This window comes from Cryptomeria japonica, chromosome 9, assembly GCF_030272615.1.
Source record: "Cryptomeria japonica chromosome 9, Sugi_1.0, whole genome shotgun sequence".
Lineage (NCBI taxonomy): Eukaryota > Viridiplantae > Streptophyta > Pinopsida > Cupressales > Cupressaceae > Cryptomeria > Cryptomeria japonica.
In genome coordinates, this window is record NC_081413.1 from 272,597,740 (window position 1) to 272,619,805 (window position 22,066).

Sequence of the window (22,066 nt, forward strand, 5' to 3'; positions counted from 1 at the left end):
CAAATTTCTTCAAGAAAGTTCGAACTACATGATGGCAATATTAACTACAAATGCCATTGAAAACATTCTTGCGGTCATGTCTCTTGTTGACTCTTCTTTGCAAGTAATATCTATACTCTCAATTCAACAACCTCAAATTGCAAATGTCAAATATAGACTAAAACTCTCATATGGTGTGCACACACATCCTCCATTGCTTCCTAACGAGTTGAACACCCTAGTTTTGGAAGAAGCTTTAGTGAAAGGTTCTATTCTCTCTCTAAGAGAATATTCTTGCAAGATGTTCGACAAGTACACGTATGTCCATATCTCCCCGATAATGATTTTTTTGCTCTTGTTTTTCCATATACAACTTCTTACTAAATTACACATCTAATTTTATTGTAGGTCTATCTTAATTGATAGCTTGGAAATAGTTTCAAACAATGCAACAATCATTGGAACTCCAACACCTCTCCTCCAAGCTACTACATACCTTCCACCCAACATCTCTTAAAGACCCATTGCGATCTTCTTCAACAGAATGCTCGATGCCAAACACGAACCCTTTCCAAATACTTTCCATTAAAACATTGACCCCATACCACAAACAATGGTCCATTGAGGGTTGAACATTGTCTAAAACCCCAATTCATGAATACAAAAATGGTGGACGTGAAGGGAAAGTTTTTGGGTTTGATTTTGTAGACAAGTTAGGTTGTCAAATACACGTGACCTGTTTTAATGAACTTGTTGATATTTTCTACCATGTTAACTCTAATAGTCTTTATGTGATATCCAATGGTCGAATAAAAGTGGCGAACACAAAATACAATAGCTCCACAAACCCTTTTGAAACAATCCTCCATAGCTCATCAACAATAACTCCTTCCACATGCATAGAGTCTACCATACCCAAGCATAGATTCCACATTAAGAGCATAGAGTCACTCGAGTCATTTTCGATTAACTCCCTTGTAGATGTCATTGGAATAGTTTTGACCATCTCCCCTACATCAACCATACATAAAAGAGATGGCACATAGACAATAAAATGTACAACTACAATCATAGACATGTCAAATTGTACCATAGATGTTACACGTTGGGGCCATCATTGCCAATTTCAAGGAAAACAAATCCTTGATATGTTTGTAGAAGTGAATCCTCTTGTTGTTTTGTTCAAGTCTGCACTTATTATATCTTGGAATGGAAAATCACTTAACACTATCTTTTTTACTACAATTCTAATCAATCCAAATCTGTTGGAAACCTCAACATTGCAAGCATGGTATACCAGTAAAGAGATTGACCAACCTTATATTTCCTTGTCACAAAACCAACCCCCATCGCCCAATTTTGTAAATCCAATAGATATTTCATCTATTCGCAATGAATGCTTTTCCGAGCAAAAAAAAGTCTGTGTAAAGGCCACTATCACAAAACTCCACTTGGACAACTTTTACTACCTTTCTTGTCCACGGGTTTTGGACCAAAAAAAATGTAAGAAAAAAGTTGTTGAGAGCTCACCAAACACATTTCAATGCTCAAAGTGTTCTACTTTTATCTCAGAATGTGATTTCAGCTACATGCTTAAAATGGACTTGCAAGATGCAACATGGGAACTTCTTAAAGTAACTGCATTCAAAGGACCATCAAATGCCCTGTTGGGTGTTGGGGTAGAAGATTTTCAACTTCTACTAGCAGAACCTAATGCTGCAAAGCCCATTTTGGACAATGTTGTTGATTTCCAATTTCTCTTTGATATCAACATCAAAATGGTTCCATTTGTTGGCCAAGAAACACAGGGCATAATATTATTACGACCATTAAGCCTGCTTAAAAGTTACACTTGTCACTTCCTCTCGAAGGTCATATCCATTTTGCATATCTTTTTCGATAATATGTATTTCATTTCTCCATCAATGTAAATATATATTCCCTCAAACATGTATAGCAAGATATCTTGTATTATTTTCCTATATTTAAAGATGCAAATAAACATCTTTTTATACACTAAATATGTATAGTACTTAGACATGCTACTTCAAATTATTCTTTTACATTTATATAAATTGACATTGCAAATATTTCTTTTGAAATGAAACACATATATGAACATATGCTATGTTAATTTGATATATATGTTTTTTTTTTCTTCTCAAAATTTATCTCATAAGTATCTTTATGAATGGTTTGACATGTCCTTTTAAATTATGTTTTTTTAAAGGTTACTCTTGTTAATTAAAGTTATTCTTTTACATTTATTAAAATTGACATTGCAAAATACATTTAAAAAAATGAGATTAGTATGTGTCAAGATATTTGACCTCCAATAAATACGTATATGAACATATGCTATGTTAATTTGATATAAATGTTTTTTTGTTTTTTCTCCTCACAATTTATGTCAAAGTATCTTTATGAATGGTTTTACATGTTATTTCAAATTATGTTTGCAGTTCTTTTTCTGTGTCGACATTAGTCAACTACTCTTGCAAATAGATAAATGTCTTCATTTTGTATTATACTAATATTGTTATATATTTATATTTGAATTTTTTTTATCCATAGATAGACCACATTCCTTTGGTAGTCAACAAACCATGCCATGGACATACAGATTGATACAATGCAAGAGAAATGTGCTCATCGAAATGAAATGCAACGTGGAAGGTACCATGCAAGGAAAAGTATTATTAACAAAAGAAGACAAGAGACCCAACACATTCTTGTTGAGCAAGCCTATACATCCACATTTTCTTCTTCCCAATATCCAACACATCTACAAACACATGTGCCTCAAATTGAACATACAATTCAACCTATCCCAATAGGTCATATGCATACACCCCCAATTTTCTCTCAAAATTATTGCAATGCTACAATGAATTTCTTTCAAAGTTGGACAAACTTTCAAAGTTTTCAACATGTCTAGTTTGCATGGAAAGATATCTAGGAATTAAAACTAGACAACAAAATGGAATTAATACTTGTTACAGATGCACATTAGAAAAAAATCGACACAACTTCTCAGAATGGAACAACATGGACCCTGGTGAACAACCACATTGTTTGCAAATACTAACTCAAGTCGAGGAGATGTTGATAGCAAGGGTTAGCCCTATCCTTCAAGTTACTTATGCGAGAGGGGGGAAAATCAAATATAGTGGGCACACTATTTCTTTTTCTCAAGATATTTCAGCAATTGTATCCCACTTGCCTAGACATATAGATGGATTAGACATAATAATAGTAAACAAGGAAACCACTTGTCAACAACAATACAACTTCTATGTGAGTAAAGGACATGTTTATGATGCATTGCAATATAAGATCCCATATGACCCATACTACAAAGATGTACAAGTAGATGTCTTAGCATTAATATCCTTACCCCTTAACCCCACAGACATATCTAACCTTCTATATGCAACAACTTCAAATCTAGATCCCATTGATATGAGCTTCATGCAAGAAAATAATACATAAGACGATCCATTGGAAGAGAATTTGAAAACAATTACTTCATTTGTGGTGAACCTTCCACCAGCATGCAGAGAGGTGGAAGAAGTACGCTCTTTACTGCAATTAGGTAAAGGAAGACCACCTCCTATACTGCAATGGCCACCCATCTCCCCATCTCCCATAAATGAATACAACATTGAAGGATTATTTGTGATGTCATTCCCCACTTTGTTCCCAAAGGGGATAACTACATTCAAAGAACCACGTCTCAAAGAAGTTAAGCTACATGAGTATTCTCTCCATCTTTTGTGATACCATGATAACAGGTTCAGTCAACACCCAAGGTTTAGGTACTTCATATTGAATATAGTAATGCGACATTGAAGCCAAGCCACAACATTTGTTTTTGTTCAAAAGCAACTACATGATGAACTGCCTGCAACAATTGGTGCCCTTCATCAAAGATTAAAGGAATTGCCTGATGAAAAGCTTGCTGATCAGCTAATCCGTTTTACCTCATCAATCTGTGCTACAAAACCATTCTGGAACCAATGCAGAAGGGAACTTATTGATATGGTCATTCAGATTGGTTGCCCAACACTATTTTTTATACTTAGTGCAACATATATAAAATGGCCAGACTTACGGGGTTGACCTCGCAGTGCAATGGTAAGTTGCAACCCACTGTTGATAGTGGGTCTTGTGTTCGATTCCCCACTCGTTCGCATGTGTGTTCCTGCGCTGGAGGGGTCATCGGTTCGTGCTTCCGGTCCTGTCATGTAGCTTGCGGTTGGTACTGTCTGCTGGAGGCGTTAATGCCTCTCCCTGTACAATTCCCATACACTGACATGGTGGTGTGTCCTGTGACCAACAATCTGACAAGGGTGTTAATGCCCCTTTCAATGCTAACTGTGTCGACAGGCAGATTAATTGAACGATGTGGTGCGATGTATAACACATGGAGCGATAAGGTGAGGGAGATATAAGGGGTTATGATGGAGTGATAAGGAGAGACCATGGAGAGATAAGGAGAGGAGATTGGAGAGATAAGGAGGTAATGGCTATTGATGTTAGAACTAATGCTTAGAGGTGTTAATACCTCAGATATGTAAAAACGGGGATGAGGCCCCCTAGTTTGTGGCCTCACCTGGTGATTGGACTAGACTAAAAATACATGTCACCAATAAAAAAAAAGAGGCCAGACTTACATAAAATCATGCCATCCACCACACCAACAAATCCATACGCGGCTTCTAAGTGGAGGTTACAAAATATAGTTCAAAACCCCCACCTTACTGCACTCTACATGCATCACAAATTCATAGCATTTTGTGCTGAGGTTTTGGAAAAACTTCTCAGTGCAAGTAACTGTTGGTACAGGTATAACTCTGCCAACTTTTTTATTTTAAATTTAACTCTTACTATTTTTGTGTCTAAACACCTAATTTTGTAGATATGAGTGGCAACATAGAGGCTCTGCACATATCCATGGTTTCATTTGGCTACAAGAAGCACCTGACATTGGCAAAATACAATGGAGTCACATTCCGTCAATATAAAATGCACTCCAATACATTGATAGATATGTCTATACATGGAACCCACGAGCACTGGAATTCAAAAACCAAATATTTCATCGATCCATTATTGATGACCCTTGCTTGATGGACACAACAATGATTCAATCAACTGATACTTCCATTGACTATTGTGAGTTGGTCAATCGTGTTCAATGACATACAAAGTGTACTGCCCAAACATGCCTTAGAAGAAAGGGTGCAACTCTTCTATATCGTTACAAAGCCCCTTGGAGCATTCAAGAAAAGTCTACTCTTTCCAATGTTGAAAATGGCCAACCTAAACACACCCCTGCTCGCAATGATGACCGCCTCAATCTTCACAATCCATTCATAATTTCTATATGGAGGGCCAATGTGGATTGTCAACCCGTTCTCTCAATAGATGTTGTGATCAAATATATTGCAAAATATGCAACTAAAGCTAAAAACAAATCTGAGACATATCATGAAATGTTGTCTCGCATTTCAACTAATTTTGAGCCTGATAAACTGACTCCTAATGCTTCTTGAGAACCTTGTCGACTGTGATATAGGTGCTCAAGAGACCTGCCACCTTTTACTAAAGCTCCCACATCCCTCTCTAGCAGAACATTTATTTCTTTAAATGTGAACCAAAAAAACTTCCAGTGTGTTTCAATCTCCCCCAAAGGAACAACCACTTATCCAAGCTATATTGCAACTTACATGGCAAGGTCTATACATCTAGAGAGAATGCGTCTTATTGACGTAACTCAAAAAAGGTCATTCGGTGCATCTAAAAAACGTGATCAATGGAAATAGCAAACCACTCCAATAATAGTTCGAGTATCCCCTAGATTCACATCCATCCCTTCAAAGGAGGACAAATATTTTCAAGTATTTTGTTGGAGTGAACTCATACTGTACCATCCATTCCGCAACATTCAGATGGATTTTGGCTCTTCAGATGATGAAATAAAATCACAATGGGAGAGGTTCTCCAACAACTACCATCCATGGCATGTGCGTCAAACAACCTCAACAATAATGAAAGAAAGTGATGCCAACACTCCTTCAAGCAAGCTTGAACAAATGCAACAAGACTTCCTTAATGAATGGCAAACCCTTTCAACTTTATACCCAAGGCTTCCTATTCAGTTGGATGAACTTGATATGCTTGGCCAATGTGAAATTGACTTGAACCATGATTGGACAAAACACCACGTATCCGCACAACAAAAAGTTGTAGCTACTACTTTCATACACTCCAATTGGCCAACGTTTCAAGCCCACCATGTTATCAATCAACAAGCCCCATATGACCTGTCTATACAACAACAAAAGGCATATGATTTAGTTATTTCACATCTACATGATAATACTTTAAAGCCACCACTAAAGATTATTGTTCAAGGAACTGCAGGCACAGGAAAGTCTCACCTAATAACAAGCATAAAGTCTACAATGATGAGATTGACACCAAATGGATAGTCACCACTACTACTCCTTGCACCAATAGGTGTTGCAGCATTCAACAAACAAGCATCAACAATTCATTTTGCCCTTCGAAGTCCAATCAAAGAAATGGTCCCCCTCCAAAGACAAACACTTGCAAACTTCCTAGAAAGCATGTACTTCATTCATTATATTCTAATAGATGAAATGAGCTTCATTGGTCAAAGGTTAATACAATGCATTGATATGAGGTTACATGACGCATTCCCTACCCATAACCAAATCCCAACTATCACCTGTCAAGGACATTCTAATGTATGCTTCAACTTCTTATGGAGGGACACTATGACATAGCTTCATAACAATTATAACATTGGATAAAATATTTCCTCAAATTGGAGAGCAACGTGCACAAATTGCTTTTCGTGCACTCCTCTCAAATTTATGAAATGCAGAGCCTACAATTGCAGACTAGCAACTTCTAATGTCTCGGTCAAGTTCATCACTCACCTCTGCAGAACAATCTATTTTCTTACCATCCAAACATCTTTTTGCAACAAATGAAATGGTGTCATTGCATAATAAACGCATGTTGTTGTCTTTAGCAAAGCCTATTGCCCTATCCACTGTAGAACAAATGAAGGGATTGACATGCTCAAATCCAGATGATGAACAACTACAATCTAAGATCTTCCTATGTATTGGCCAAGAGGTTATGTTGTGTACAAATATATGGGTGGAAACAGGACTTGTCAATCGTGCACTCAGACAAGTCAAAGAAATTGTATACAATGATGGTGAAAACCCACCTCAACTGCCCTTATTTGTTGTTGTTCAATTCGAAAATTACACAGGCTCAACTTGGGATCACAATAACCCTACAAATATCCCTATAGCACCAATAAGTCATGGTCTTCGATGACATATACCACTAACAATGGCATGGGCCTTAACAATACACAAATCACAAGGACTCACACTTCAAAGAGCAACAATTGACATTGGCAACATTGACCGCCAAGGGTTGACATTCACATCTATTTCAAGAGTTCGTGAACTTACAAGTCTTTGCATTAAGCCTGCCTTCACATTCGAAAGGTATGCACGAATGCAACAAAGTCCACATGTCACTCGACACAAAGAAGAGGAGGCACGATTGAAAACATTATCAGATGCACAAAAATGAAGCAATCTACTATCCATCCAAGCATATGAGGTTTGTTCCTTCTATTCTTAGTTCAATACTTATATTATGCATACCATTCAAACTTACCACATTGCTCAAATTAAATTTCTCTATTTGACAAATTTCAGGTGTTTTCTAAAAGTCCGAGAAATGTTGAAAACAATGCTTCTAATTTTGATCTCTGAATGGTAAATTATTAAACTCACTCAAGTTATACAAATTCAATTTGACAATTTTTGTTTTGCACAATATTCTTCTATATACTTTGATTCAATTAAATTACTCTATTTGACAAATTTCTGGTGTTTTCTAAAACTGTGAAACGTGTTCAAAACAATGGTTCTGCTTTTCATCTATATATGGTAAATTATTAAACTCATTCAACTTATACAAATTCAAATTGACAATTCATGTTTTGCCCACTATTCTTCTATAGAATATGATATCAACTGTGGAACTATGTATCCTATTACAGGGATTGTAATACAATTCGAGCTAGACCTATAAATAAAGAAGTTGTGCAAATGTTTTTTGGAAATCCTCTTTCAACGTTTAAAGTGCATTTTCTTTACAAATTCCAACTAATTTTCAAATCTAGACCATATGTTCAATTCCATAATGTTTCTAATTAAATTCTCCACTTTGTAAATATTTTTTCAAAACACAATTAGTAAATAATGAGATTTTCAGCTTTGTATATAATACAAAATCTAACATTTCAGTATTTTGTTCCTTCACTCCAATTACTTTATTTTACTACTAAAAAATTTATCTCTATATGATAAATTGTTCAACTTCTAAAAGTTATGAACAAAACATAAATATTTAAATTTCAATCTACCTATTTCATAAAGCAACTATTCTCCTAATTACCGTCTTTCTTATTTTTTTCCAATTTCTTGTCCATTGCACACCAAGGTGCAATTGCTAGTTTTAAGAACCTCCTCCTATAGAACCGCTACCTTAGAGAAATAAACCAAGCGCTAATTTATACTTGAAAAATGAAAGATCAATTTCATAATACATTTCCGTCTACGCTCGTTTTGGAGTAGTCTATGCAGGCTATTTGTTTCCGGTTCAAGCTCGCGGGAGATCTGCAGATCCTAGTTAACAATGGTAAGGCAACAGATGTTTAGTTGAGCACAGCTCTTTGATCTTGCCAGTATCAGAATGTACAGAAACGTTATTTTGTGATTACGATTAACATGGTTTCATTGTGCGCGCGTGCAGGCATCGACACCCCTGGGCAGTCCTGTATCGGAGGCGATGTATCCCTCTTTGGCTCTTGTACTTCTCCTCATCGGTCTTGTAGTCACAGCAAATTTTTTCATGTAAGCGTTTTTATTTTCCTGAAACAAAATTAACTTCTTGTTAAATCCCCTTCATCAGGGTTTTGGGGTTAAAACTCTGAAATAAAATTATACACGAAACCCTTAAAATTTTGGAGATCTGAGAACAACATAGTCTTTTTTCTATTTTCTTTTGCGAAGCAGTAGCAGACAGCCTTTGTCATTTAGTAATTTGCTTATATATTATGTTGACATAGGCATATTTTTTCTTGCTTAGCTAGCGCTTAAAAATTCGGTTATCGAATTAGTAGAATACATCTTCATATATGGAATAAAGCCAAACTTAGTGCATAAGGACCTACCGTTTCAGCTGTTCTCAGATATCACTTTTTTGTTTTACCTAATCATTCTGTGTGACTTTTGGTCTTGAATATGAAGGCTGTTGAAATGTACTCCATATTTGTTATGCACAAATCGCCGGGGTTATGGGCTACCTTATACCTTATTGCATCAAGGGTGATTTGATCGAGGGTCTCGGTCTTTAGAATGTTTCCATTATCATTACACCACGGTCCTTTGGACTTTGGTTGGCTGTTTTTGTATGTATAATCTGAAAATTCAAAATTGATCTGGTAACACTCTATAGCAATTCATGTTGGACCTGTTTTTTGCAATTTCAATTTAGATTTCCCAATGTGCAATAGAAGACTGAGCTTGATCCATGTGATAAATCTGCTGAATTGTTTCATGCAAAGTCTTTAAATTGGGATATTTTATTTGAGTAAACGCTATGTAAACCAATTTAAATGTTTTTTCAAAGTGTAGTTCACTGTATGCACTGCCTGTGAATTTGATCCTTTCACCAATACAGAATGTCTGTCAGACAAAAATGACTTTCCTTGAAAAAACCTTCTGTTGTTGCCAGTTCAATGTCTGGGCTTATTTTCCAGATTGAACCCATAAGTTGTGATTTGATCAGGGAGAATCAACTTTCATTTGGATGAACTAATGATATTTGAAGCAACCAATTGACATCTGTAATTGTTCAAGAAAATTATCTTGAATATTGCCAAGAAATAACAGAAAACCAGGAGATTGTTGACCATATGTATCTTCCTGCACAGCACATTGCTGGATGACCCACAAAAGCTGCAATCTCTAAGGTGGACTTGAGTTAAAATCTAATAAGTAATAACTAAGGGCGAGACAAATGTCAGCAATGCCTTTGATTGGGCCCCCGCACAGTTTTTCTGCTTTACATTCCCTAATAGACTATTCTCTACTTCTTCTGTATAAGGTAAGTCATGGAATCTAAACTAAGATCCCTGTTGTCCTTTAAGTTAAGACATGGAATCTTAAACTAAATTTAAAACATGGGCAGGAAGTTATCGAATCATTCAGCAGTGGTTGAGAATGCAGTCAATGCTTGTAAGTTGTGTTCATTTCAATCCAGAGCTTAGGTACCAACCACCACGGGTAGCAATTCTGATGCAGAGCATCCATAATTTCCCTTGCTATTTTTGGTTCTGATCGTGGAGATGCGGATTAGCTAATGTTGGCTTTGCTTTTGTGGTTGTTTGAGTCGGTGTTTCCATTTTGCTCAGCTACTCATGATTATGTAACTGCTGTTTTGGTTTGTCCATTTTGGTTTTGTGTAGTGGTCTAGCGGATAGTTGCCGGCATGACTGGCGAGCTATTTTTAGGAGAAGTGTTTTTTGTTTTAAAGAGGGGTCTGAGAAGTGGGGGAGGTGGTGATAAGATTGGAGGCATGAAAACAGAGACCAAGACTGGAACAATTCTGGAGATGTTTTTCTCCCATTTTTGTGCTGTATTTTTTGTCAATGGTTCAAGTAAAAAATAATATTATATTTACTTTGTTCAAGGATTCCAACGTCTGATTTTTCTCTAGTCATTTCTTTTCCGGGTTATTTGTTTTAATTGCTGCAGATTAATCTATCGCACCTTGTTTTGAGCTGCATCAGTTTTTGGTATCAGAGCAAATAGATCCACATGAGAGGATGTTGGCATGAAAGCTGTGTAAGGAATACTGCTATGAGAGCTCTGTTTTGGTTTGTTTAAGTTCTGTTATGTTTCTATGGTTAAAAAGGGGAAGCATGGGCACTTACATGGATAGTTGCAAATGGTCAGGGGAGCTTAGACTGTGGAAGTATTATTAAAATATGATTAAGTTCTGTTATGTTTCTATGGTTAAAAAGGCGAAGTATGGGCACTTACATGGATAGTTGCAAATGCTTAGGAGAGCTCAGACTGGAAGTATTATTAAAATAGGTACAAATAAGCTCTGAATCAAGGAGAGAATGAATCTGATTCAAAAAGAGCAGCTGTATACGAGTTGTTATTTTAATAGTGTAATTAATTGTTGTTTTTCATTTGGAATGGTTGCGTTTACAGTGTTGCCACATCCTATGTTCTGCTATGTTTCTATAGTTCCAGTTTACATCCTATGCTGTAGGAAACCAAAATTTCAATGTCTATGAAGAAGAGGGGAGATGAAATCTTTATGACAAAAGTGTATCACGAGTTTAAAAGATTGATGCAATGTTGTTGTTGTAAACAACAATGTGCAAAAGGGGAGAGCTGTGAGGAAACAAGGAGGGTTAGTTGTTTGTTTGAGCTTTGGCTGTGAAGTCAAATATGGAGCTAGATTATAATGTAAGAAAAAGGATAATCAGGGTGGAAGAGAAGATAAGACAAAGGCAAAGGCAGAAGCTAACAAAGGACCAACAAAAAGAGTTGCAAAATTAGAGGTTGAGTTGGAAGAGTTATGGTGCCTATTGGAGGAATGTGAGTTATGCGACAATAAGAAAGCAAGGAATAATAAATTTACAGCAAAGATGTTGAAGACTTACGAGAAGGTGAAAAAGAATGGTGAAGATAAATACTCGCCTTGTAAGCAAGAGCCATTTTCAGAGAGCAAAGCCATTGAGTTAAGAATTAGCCAAGGGGTGGAATTGTTAGAACAAGGAAATAATAAATCTTTTGAAGAGTTGGCAAAAATATTAGTGGATAGAAGACCCTTAAATGTGGTGTTCCAAGAGTTACAGAGAGCACAAATAAATGAATGGGACAAAGATAAAGAGATAGATGAATGGGATACAGATGAAGAGATAGATGAGTTTAACGGAGCTGTTGAGCTGTGTTACCCAAGAGAAGGGGAAGACATTGAAGATTACAATGCAAAAGAGAAGAGTTGGAAGACTATAATGAGAAGGAATGCAGCCAATCACAAGAGGATGCCTAAAATGTTGTAGTAGTGGAAGCAGTCCACGTTGGAGAGGAAGCTGCGGTAGAGATGGAGGTCTTTGGGAGCTCCATATGTGATGAAGATTTAATGTTTTTAGAGAAGACTATTTGTTAGAAACAACTAGAAGAATGTTTAGAGAATTCGACTAGTGATGAAAATGGAGTAAAAGATCAACACTTCTGTAAGGAGGGAACAAGGATAATTGATGGAGAGAGCAGTTATATGTTTAGTTATGGCATAAAGGACAATGTCCAAAAGGATTTGACTAGTGAACCACATCACACTGAGCTAAGATATAAGTCCAGCTCACAAAATATGAAATGGAAAGCATGCTTAAATGGCATAATGCACATAAGGAGAAAGTATTTAAGGGAATCTTTTATTCCCTTAACTTTATTCTGTTTTTAATGATTTATGTGCTGATGTAATAGGAGCCCATAGGAATGATGCAAAGAGCAATGATGATTTACAATGGAGGACTACTAAGCCTTCGAGGGGCTGGGAAAAGAGAAAAGGAACATATTGGCATAGGAGGATGATATTTGTTGCAACAAGAGGTTGGAAGCAAAGAAAAAAAAATGTGATGATTTGCAGAAATATCTAAGCTAGTGGAAGGGAACAACATGGCTTGATTCTCCAAGTCAAAAAGATAGCTTTTGGTAATAGTAATCTATTTAAGTTCTCCAATTCGGGCACTTCTGAACTGGGAGGTTTAGAAACTTTCAAAGATGGGGATGATGATGCAGAGCATCCACAATTTCCCTTGCTATTTTTGGTTCTGACCGTGGAGATAAGGATTAGCTAATTTTGGCTTTCCTTTTTGTGGTTGTTGTTTCCATTTTGCTCAGCTACCAATGATTTTGTTACCGCTGTTTTGGTTTTGTGTAGTGGTCTAACGGGTAGTTGTTGGCATGACTGGTGAGCTATTTTTAGGAGAATTTTTTTTGTTTTAAAGAGGGGTCTGGGCATAGGGGGAGGTGGTGATAAGATTGGAGGCATGAAAAAAGAGACCGAGACGGGGGACAGTTTTGGAAATGTTTTTCTCTCATTTTTGTTCTGTATTTTTTGTCAATGGTTCAAGGAAATAATAATATTATATTTACTTTGTTCAAGGATTCCAATATCTGATTTTGCTCTTGATGCAGCCATAACCGGTAAAACCCTCAAAGAGAGTCAACCAGGTTATGCAGCAAGAGCAACACAACGAAAGCAGCAAGAAAAAATAACCAGATTACATAAACAGCTCATATTATTGCTTTAGAACTTCCGGCAATCATCCGGCTATCATCAAAGAACATCTGACAATTAACTGGTTACATGCAGGCTATCAGCCAGATACAATCCAATCTGGGACTCTAGGAATCAATCAAATCACAAAATGCGAATCTCAATCCTTATTCTCATTTCTACTTCCTCTACCCCTACAAATGATTACATAACATCATATTTATACCCATTGGAACATATCGGGGTCGGCCTCATAAGATTACATTTACCAATGCAGGATAACGAAACGTGTAAATAGGTCGGCCCTAAAATTAAAGAAATCTTTTCGGAAAATAACAACCACGAAATGCGGTTCTGCAGGAAGGTCGGCCACACGCCAAAGAACATCGGACAAGACTCGAAATAGATCCACACGCCAAGAATCGCGCCGGTAATAAAGAAAAACCAACCGGTAAGCACAAGAACTGTCCTGGAACCTAGAAACAGTCAACCAGAAGTGATAACTGACCGGAAACGAACCAAAATGAACTGAAAATCTGGAATTAAGCACATGAAACCGCTTGGAAACCGAAAATAAGGTCTGCCACGAAAAACAAGCAACTACCGGTGCCAACCGGTAAGAACACAGAAAACTGCATAAAGAATTAAACAAAAACAAAACTAAAAGGAAATATTTTTGGTTGATGCAAGATTGCTCATCGATTGGGGATGCTCCTGCATCAGCTCTAGTCATTTTTGTTCTGGGTTATTTGTTTTGATTGCTGCAGATTAATCTATCACACCCTGTTTTGAGCTGGTGTCTAGCCGCCCATAGCCATTGTATGAGTTTTGTATAGGCATAACTCCTCCTTGTTGGGTGATAATGAAATCAATCTGAAAAAAATATCAGGGAACACTTGTTAGGAAGATGAGCAGCACATTTGAAATTACTTGGCTTTTGATGACAATTTTGGTGGAGGTAGAAAATTCAAGTGCATATACTTCATCTAGTGAATAGTTGCCTTTTTGGATGTTCGTTTATTTTCATAACTTTATGTGAAGTAATGCATGAATTCTCTCTTTGCATTGATAAGGCCCAAAATGAGCACTTTCTTGTACAATACTGCCTTGCTTAATTCTTCAACAGTGAAAGCGCAAGGAAAATTCTTAAAAAATGGTGGCTGGTCACATATCTAATGATTTCACATTGTACTTGCTGGTGATGTTACTCTTCAATAGAATTAGAGATGGCAAGGAGAACAAGGATCTCAAGTGTCTTTTTGCGAGAAAGGGTGTTCTGCACTACAACTTGTAGAGAGAGGGCATGTATTACATTGAATGGAACCATAGACTTGGACTTAGCGTGGACTCGGCAAAGTGAAAAACCCAAGAAATTTAGGGATTTTTAAGGATTTAAAACTTATTTCATGTACCCTTTATTTAATAAACCTTCAAGGCACGATAACATCATCAAATAGAAGCTAATTTGATCACATACACAAGTATACATCGATCACATAAGTATAAACACAAATTGTAGTTGAAGGAAGTAGCAAACTTAGATATATAAATATTGTCAAATGTATACAAAACTCATGGAATATAAAATCCATGACATCAAATGTTCCACACAAATATCAAAACAATAAGAACAAGTCTATGGCTTAAAGGAGGCTGCATCCCTCCTACAAAGACGTCTAAGGTAGGTCTTGGATGATTCAACAGCCATAGTCTTTGTCCATGACTCCATGCCACCCTCGCCAACATTAGCTGTGCTTGCGTGTACTCGTGCTCTAACCTCCTCCTATGCCATGACTACAACTTCAACCTCTCTATTTGCTTGGTCAATGCAATCAAGGTCCTCATCACTAAAGACATGATCCATAGCCTCAGCGATCCACACAAGGTGTTAGATGTGAGAAAAACCCACGATAGAAGGGGTGCGGGGAAACGTGCGTTTCCCCGCAGTCTGGAAGTGGGGGTTTGGGGCCTATGCCCCCTATAAATTTTTTTTTTGGACAAAATGTCAAAAAATTTCCTTTTTTTGTCATTTTTTTAGATTTTAAAAAAATAGGCATAAGGACTCGCCGGGTCTGAGCAGAGACCGTGAGTTCCTAGACTTGCCCACGACTCGGACGAGTCCGAGACCTGACTCGCGACTCGCCCAGTGTCACCCGACTCGCGACTCGCCGAGTCCTAGCGAGTCCAGGAACTATGGATTTATGGAGCCTCCTGGAAGCCTAAGGTTTGCTAGATGATGCATATTCACCGGAACTAGCTTCCTGTCAATATGACACATATTTTTGACAAGAATCGCATGGTTACATATTTGGTGGAGTTGTTTGATCATCATCAGTAGGAAAGGGGTTGTACTTTACTCTGTAAACAATCTCCTGTGTTCCAAAACTGGAAGTTTTGAACATGCTTGTTCTGTGGAAATGTAAATTATTTTCTGTGGAGTTGTTAGATTCTATTGGAAGTCAAGATTTTAGTAAGTTTCCCATCTTTGACAGAATTGCCATCAAAAGGAAAAAAATTCAAATGCATCACTCAGATGCCTAACAAGCAACCCATGGTTAAAGCATTGGCAGACTGGTTCGATTATCAGCCTCCAAGCAAGGAGGTAATCATACTAATTCTTATGTAAATGTCGTGAACTGTCCAAAACTGTGAAAGACAAGTTCTGATCATGCTTGTTTGTAAAAGCTCAAATTAAAGCCCTTGGAGTTATTTAGCTCTGTACTGGAGGATGGGGATAGTCATCGACTGCATGCCCTACCACCCTGAAATGATTGGTTTTATGCTTGGAGATTTGGGGACATTGTTGTATAATGTGATAAAGATACTGGACCAGCCAAATTGACATTCATTCTTTTATAAACTAGCTGTTTCCATATTCAAGAAATAACAGCAAATCAGGTGGGTTGCAAATAATGTGTGTACTGGACATAAAAAATAGATCAACACCTTGCAAATCCTACTGATTAATACAAGAGGCTTGATTGGAACAACTGGCTTGTCAAATAATTGTTTGAATGACAAAATGGTGAACACTATTGGGTTCTCTCTCATCTCTAGTCAAGGAGAGGGAGAAGTCCTAATAGAAATCCTAATTACATAATATAATCTCTTATGCAAACACAACATTTGCTTGTAAAATTAATATTAATACCATGAGATTAGGGACAAATCAGCCGATAAGATAAAGCTAATATCAAGTTCGGCTGAGGTCCACAATAGACTGCACATTTGCTTCCCATGAAATGGAAATCCTCCATTCATCATATATTTTGTTAGGAGCTTCTATCCACTGTACTTGATTCTTTGAAAGATTTGGGTTGCATCAAAGTCTAGAATATATCCGTAAGCATCCCTGGGATGCTGAAAGTAAATTACCTCCATAATCATAGTTGTGAAAAACATTTTCCATAAACAAAATGCATCTGCAACCAATTTTCTTTATCTACCTTGTGCTTGCTCCTTAAAGTAAAACTCACAACCAACTTAACCTTAGACATGATGACCATGTAATTCTCCGATGTTTGGAAATAGTATGAACTTAAAAGCTTTGTAGTTTGTATATAATGCAAAATTCTTAGGGGTCAAATAGCGTCTCTTGTGAGGTACTGCTTGTACAATTACATATCTCTTGGTCGTTAGTGCAATACTTCTTTGCATTATATAACTTTCCATTCTTGTATGTTGTGAGAAGACTTTCTTGACAAACACAAATTTAAGAGCCAAACCTTATCTATGAAGGTCAGCTTGAAAATTTTTGACAAAAGTTTGAAACAATAATTACTAAGGAGACTCCAATATATGAACGAGGACTATTGGTTCTGTAGGCTGCTTCCCTTGCAACTCTAGAAGATCATTCGTGTATGATTCTTGGGAATGTTGAAACAATTTGTTGGACAAGGGCTATGATCAAGTTATAGGTGCATTTAAGATTTCAATGAGAGTAGGCAACTCCACACGCTCCTAGCTATTCAAAACCAAGGAGGGCTTATTGAGATCCTTTAGGACAATTATAGAGAAACAAGAAGGATAACTCTATTATTTGTTGCTAATTACCCCTCATGGTAGCTTATTGGATTTATGAACCTAGGATCTCTAAACAATAGATAGAACACTTGGAGGATGCAAGGTTCAACTCTAGTGATATCATCTTGGATGCCTCTTTATGGATATATCAAACACCATTTTTTATGAACACTTCATTTTGAGAAGAACATCTAAACCTAATCTACAACCTATGTTACACCAAGTTTTTAGGATCGGGATGACACTGGCTGCATTTTTGGGACAATGGCCCAATGGGGGTTTGAACCTTGGTGGCCACAACAACACCACCACCACTTAACCAACACACTATGGGAAGAACCCTAAATATATATGTTAATATTAATATATTAATATATTTTTTATTAAATAAATGGGTATTACATATATTGTTTATTTTACTATATTTATTACAGAAAAACTTTATATATGTAATTTTTTGTATGTTTTTTATATGGACAAAGACAAAATGAACCCAACCCCCAATTTTTTTTGAATCAACCTGCAAACTGAACCGGCAAACCTGAACCCATACCAATACCCAGACTGGTAACACAGTTTATCCCCTTCCAGGATTTGGAATTAGAATCATGTCTTCTTAGAGATTTGTTTGAAATACTGCTTTGAAGACTGTCATGTCTTCATCTTTTCTTTTATAGCATGCTTTTTGCTCTCTAACCAGCACACTGAGAGATCATGCAGAAAGCAACACTCTCTGTCACCTTTTTCATTATAACAAATTTTGCTCTTGCCTTTTCTGTACAAGGCGTATTATTGTTCCTCCCACATTGCAGAACACTCTAATCATGTTGCCATTGCCTTTTCAACACATGAGAATAATATCACACAAAACATATATGTATGATATGCCAATCCCAGATTGAAACTAACCAAACACCAATGAGATATGTAAACTTCTTGCCTACTTACATCCAACCTAGCTGGTGTGTATTTGGATATGACTATTTTGGCAGATTAAAGCGTGAAACTGCATAAGGATTTTCTATTAGCCAAGATCTGGAGTTTTGCTATTTCCACCTTCTAGAGGACCAAAACTATTGTGTAGTGAAATTGGAGGCTTGCTACAGTTTCTATAAATAATATTTTATTTTAAAAACACCCATATTCCAAGATAATATAGAGGATCCTAGTAAAACCAGATATTTCATTGGAAATCTGCCAAATTAAAAAATCCTGATTACAATTTGACAATCTTTAGAATTATATCTTTGTTTTAAATTTTAATGCATTGAGAAACTAATGATCTGAGTTTATATATTTTATCATAGGTAAACTAGTGCTGCAATCTGAAAAAAGTTTGTAAACCAGCAAAAATTACTAAAGGCTATGATACAAAATTAATTCCTGATGTGTAGGTCAAAAGTCTGAGTTAAGAGCTTTGCATAATCAAGGCTAATTAGCTACCTGGTAAGCATGGCTAGAATCTCATTTTAGTTCTTTTGCATAGTGTGTATTTGTTGGCCTGATCATCTCCGTCTTTCATAAACTCCTTTGTGCCTTATTTTCAGTCATCTGTTTGACTCCGAAAACTGTGCTACAAGGGGTTCCCTTTGAATGAAGACGTTTCTGACAGTGACAGGCTTGCCCTCAACTGTAGGCACACATAACAAGAACTCCTTGCCACTAGACTTAAGTTTCAACTCACCTCTTCCAATTCCATTTCCATTTTCATGTCAGTTTCAGAATTCAAGATGAATGATATCCACGTAGAGTAAGCAGAATTACCCTTTTTGACTTTAGAATATTGGTTCTTTAATTAATGTGCTGCCAGAGACTGAATAGTAGCATGTTTTCTATTGATTCGGCCACTCAGAATATATCTCTGGGTATTTAGGTAAGTATTTGATTTCATTTCTTTCTTCTATCGCCATCAATATCAGAGGTGGCTATTGAAAGTTTCTCACAGAATCAAACTATCTCAGACCTGAGAATTGCAGGAGCAACAAAGATATTGAGAAAGTAGCAGGAAATGAATTTGCAAGGTTCTATACTAACAGATGTGTATCTCCTTTGCAAGTTTGATGAGAGACAGGATGGCTCACACATTTTGAAGTAACATTCTTGAGCTCTTGGAATATAGTCCTGGGCATTTAGGTAAGTATTCAATTTTTGTCTCTTCCTTCTATTGTCATCAATATTAGAGGTGGCTATTGAAGGTTTCTCACAGAACCAAAACTATCTGAGACCTGAGAATTACAGGAGCAACAGGTGATAAAGTAGCAGGAAATGGATTTGCAGTGTCCTATACTAGATATATATCTCCTTTGCAAGTTTGAGGAGAGATGGGATGGCTAATGCATGTTCAAGTAACATTATTAAGCTCTCTTCTTGTAATTATTAGCACTGCCCATGCCATTAATTTAATGTTTGCATAATAATTTTATACTAGATGACCCCCGAAGAGCTTAATGAATTTCATGAAGTTCATGAATCATGTAATGAGCACAAGCAAGTAACAACTTTCCTATATTGGCTGGTTGATCAGTACTTTTGTTGTTCTTGAAACAATGCCAAAACAAGATTCTGTTGAATCTAGATTGCATTTAAGTGCTAATTTATACATCATCCTTATTTAATTTCATTTTAGCTTAGAGAATCCCCTATCAAAGATAATCTCGATTTCGGCAATTAGAGCCACCTCCAACACTAACAATATAATGTAAATCATACAATCATAATGTCTAAGCATAAATCATTATAATTCGTACATTTTCCCTTGTGAGGCATTGAAATATGAAAACTATAGAGGATAGTGTTTGATGGTGTTAATTGCTATTGTATTCAAGTAAAGGCCCCACATTCAGGTTCAGGCCGCTTTGTTATTGGGATATAGCTACTTTGTTAGTAGAAATTATGATTATATTTATTTTTAGTGATATTTATTATAAACATCACGTAAATTTTACTTTATAGATATCTTTTGTAAGCAGAAATATTGATTTCTTATCTGAAATCAAAATGCATCACTACTAAATATGCAAGATAAGATGATATCAGTGCTATGCAGGTCCTTTTTCTAATTGGTGAGTCAGTTGTCGTGTTATCAAGAGCCAAATGCAAGACTGCATCAGAAAGAGCTCATATTATGTCTAATCCTCATGCCATGTTTTATGCATATGATATATTTTATTTACCTTAATGTAAATTTTAATAGATTATAGTCCAGAGTGTCATTTGAATTCTGCTGTTAATGTTTCTTTATTTTGTTTAAATGCATCTCCAAAGTCTTGAAGTTGTGAAGGTGGGGTACCATTTGGGCCTGCAAGTAAGCTATAACTTCTGTTGTGTCCATTTCTTTAAGTATTATTTTTCTGGTGATTCAATTTAATGTAAATCTTCCCCAGCTTCTGGTGCTGTCCTTGAACATCTGATGTATGCACGTTGCGTGCTATATAATCTAGAAGGTCAATGGGGGCTTGTTGCTGTATATCTTCAGTCTTTTAGAGTTTAGAGGTGTCAGAAATTTGATTTAAAATGTCTGATGTGCAATCATAATTTGACATTTATTTATGCTAAATAGTTTGAATTTGTTAGATTAGTTTCCTTATCAAATTTTATGTGTCGATTTCAGCTATGAAGCAACTACTTCGAAACGTAGCCGTAGTATAGCAAGGGAACTCACCACTGGTGGCTTGGCATCAATTTTCTTAGTATGTGCTAGATTTTCCTCTCCCCACCATTGTTGTCAAACTAACTTTCATTTTTCTCATTTATTTTTGTGAAGTAGGTTTGGATGTCACCATAGTTATATATCTTTACTAGTTGTTTGCTTAATTGTTAGTTTTCGTCAAATTTCTTTCTTACACAGTTTCTAAAGTTGACTGATACTTTTTGCAGGGTTTTGGATCATTTTTTTTGCTTTTAGCCACTGGAGTTTATGTATAGCTGATTTCTTTTCGTAAAATGACAGTTTTTGTGAAGAAAAAAAACTCTGGTTTGCATGCACAAAATTTGATAGATTTTATGGGCGAGAAAATTAATTTTGTTACTTCTTTCAGGAAAGACATTTTTCCATTTTTCCTTCAATTGAGTTTACGAGGGTCCACACTGGATTCTATTTTGAAACTTGTTGGCTAGCTCTGTACATTGGCATAGAGCATGTGAAACAGAGAATAATTTATTAGTTTCTTAATTGCATGATTAACACACGGATTAATTTCGGCTATATTGAGCTAATGATATGGAACTGAGTTTTGTTTATTTAAAAGCTTTTCTAAGTTTTCTTGAATGGCAAATACTAAATTTAATGCCGAGGTTAATGCGGTGTAGTGGATTCTGTTTTGAAACTTGTTGGCTAGCTCTGTACATTAGTAAGCGTGTGAAACGGAAAATACTTTATTAGTTTCTGAGTCACCTGATTAACGCAGGAACTAATTTTGGCTAAATTGATTTAATGATATGGGATTGAGTTTTCTTTATTCAAAAGCTTTTCATGAAATGGTAAATACTAAATATTTGTGTTGAGGTTAATTCTGTGTACAATGTGGTTTGTATTGGAATAATCTAACACACATATCTGCTGGAACATTCATTTATAGAAGTAGTTGGCTTCATTCCACCTCTCACTCTAAGCTTCACATGTAACATGAACTGTGGA

The 22,066-nt window shown here is 36.3% G+C and overlaps 1 protein-coding gene and 1 long non-coding RNA gene across 2 annotated transcripts; both read left to right on the top strand.

The window, feature by feature from the left end:
- The first annotated feature begins 8,585 nt into the window (after window positions 1–8,585).
- Window positions 8,586–21,634, top strand: LOC131033014 (uncharacterized). Its single transcript, XM_057964119.2, has 4 exons — window positions 8,586–8,742; window positions 8,857–8,957; window positions 21,041–21,119; window positions 21,307–21,634. The coding sequence occupies exons 1-4, from the start codon at window positions 8,740–8,742 to the stop codon at window positions 21,352–21,354; spliced, it is 231 nt and encodes a 76-aa protein (XP_057820102.1). The 5' UTR covers window positions 8,586–8,739; the 3' UTR covers window positions 21,355–21,634.
- LOC131033015 (uncharacterized) lies at window positions 8,976–20,000 on the top strand. Its single transcript, XR_009103545.2, has 2 exons — window positions 8,976–19,563; window positions 19,669–20,000. It is a non-coding gene; the product is annotated as an uncharacterized LOC131033015 (long non-coding RNA).
- Window positions 21,635–22,066: the final 432 nt, after the last annotated feature.

Coding starts and splice junctions, on each gene's coding strand:
- LOC131033014 (XM_057964119.2), top strand. Junction 8,958..21,040: donor GTCACAGCAAATTTTTTCAT/GTAAGCGTTTTT, acceptor TGTCGATTTCAG/CTATGAAGCAACTACTTCGA. Junction 21,120..21,306: donor GCTTGGCATCAATTTTCTTA/GTATGTGCTAGA, acceptor TACTTTTTGCAG/GGTTTTGGATCATTTTTTTT.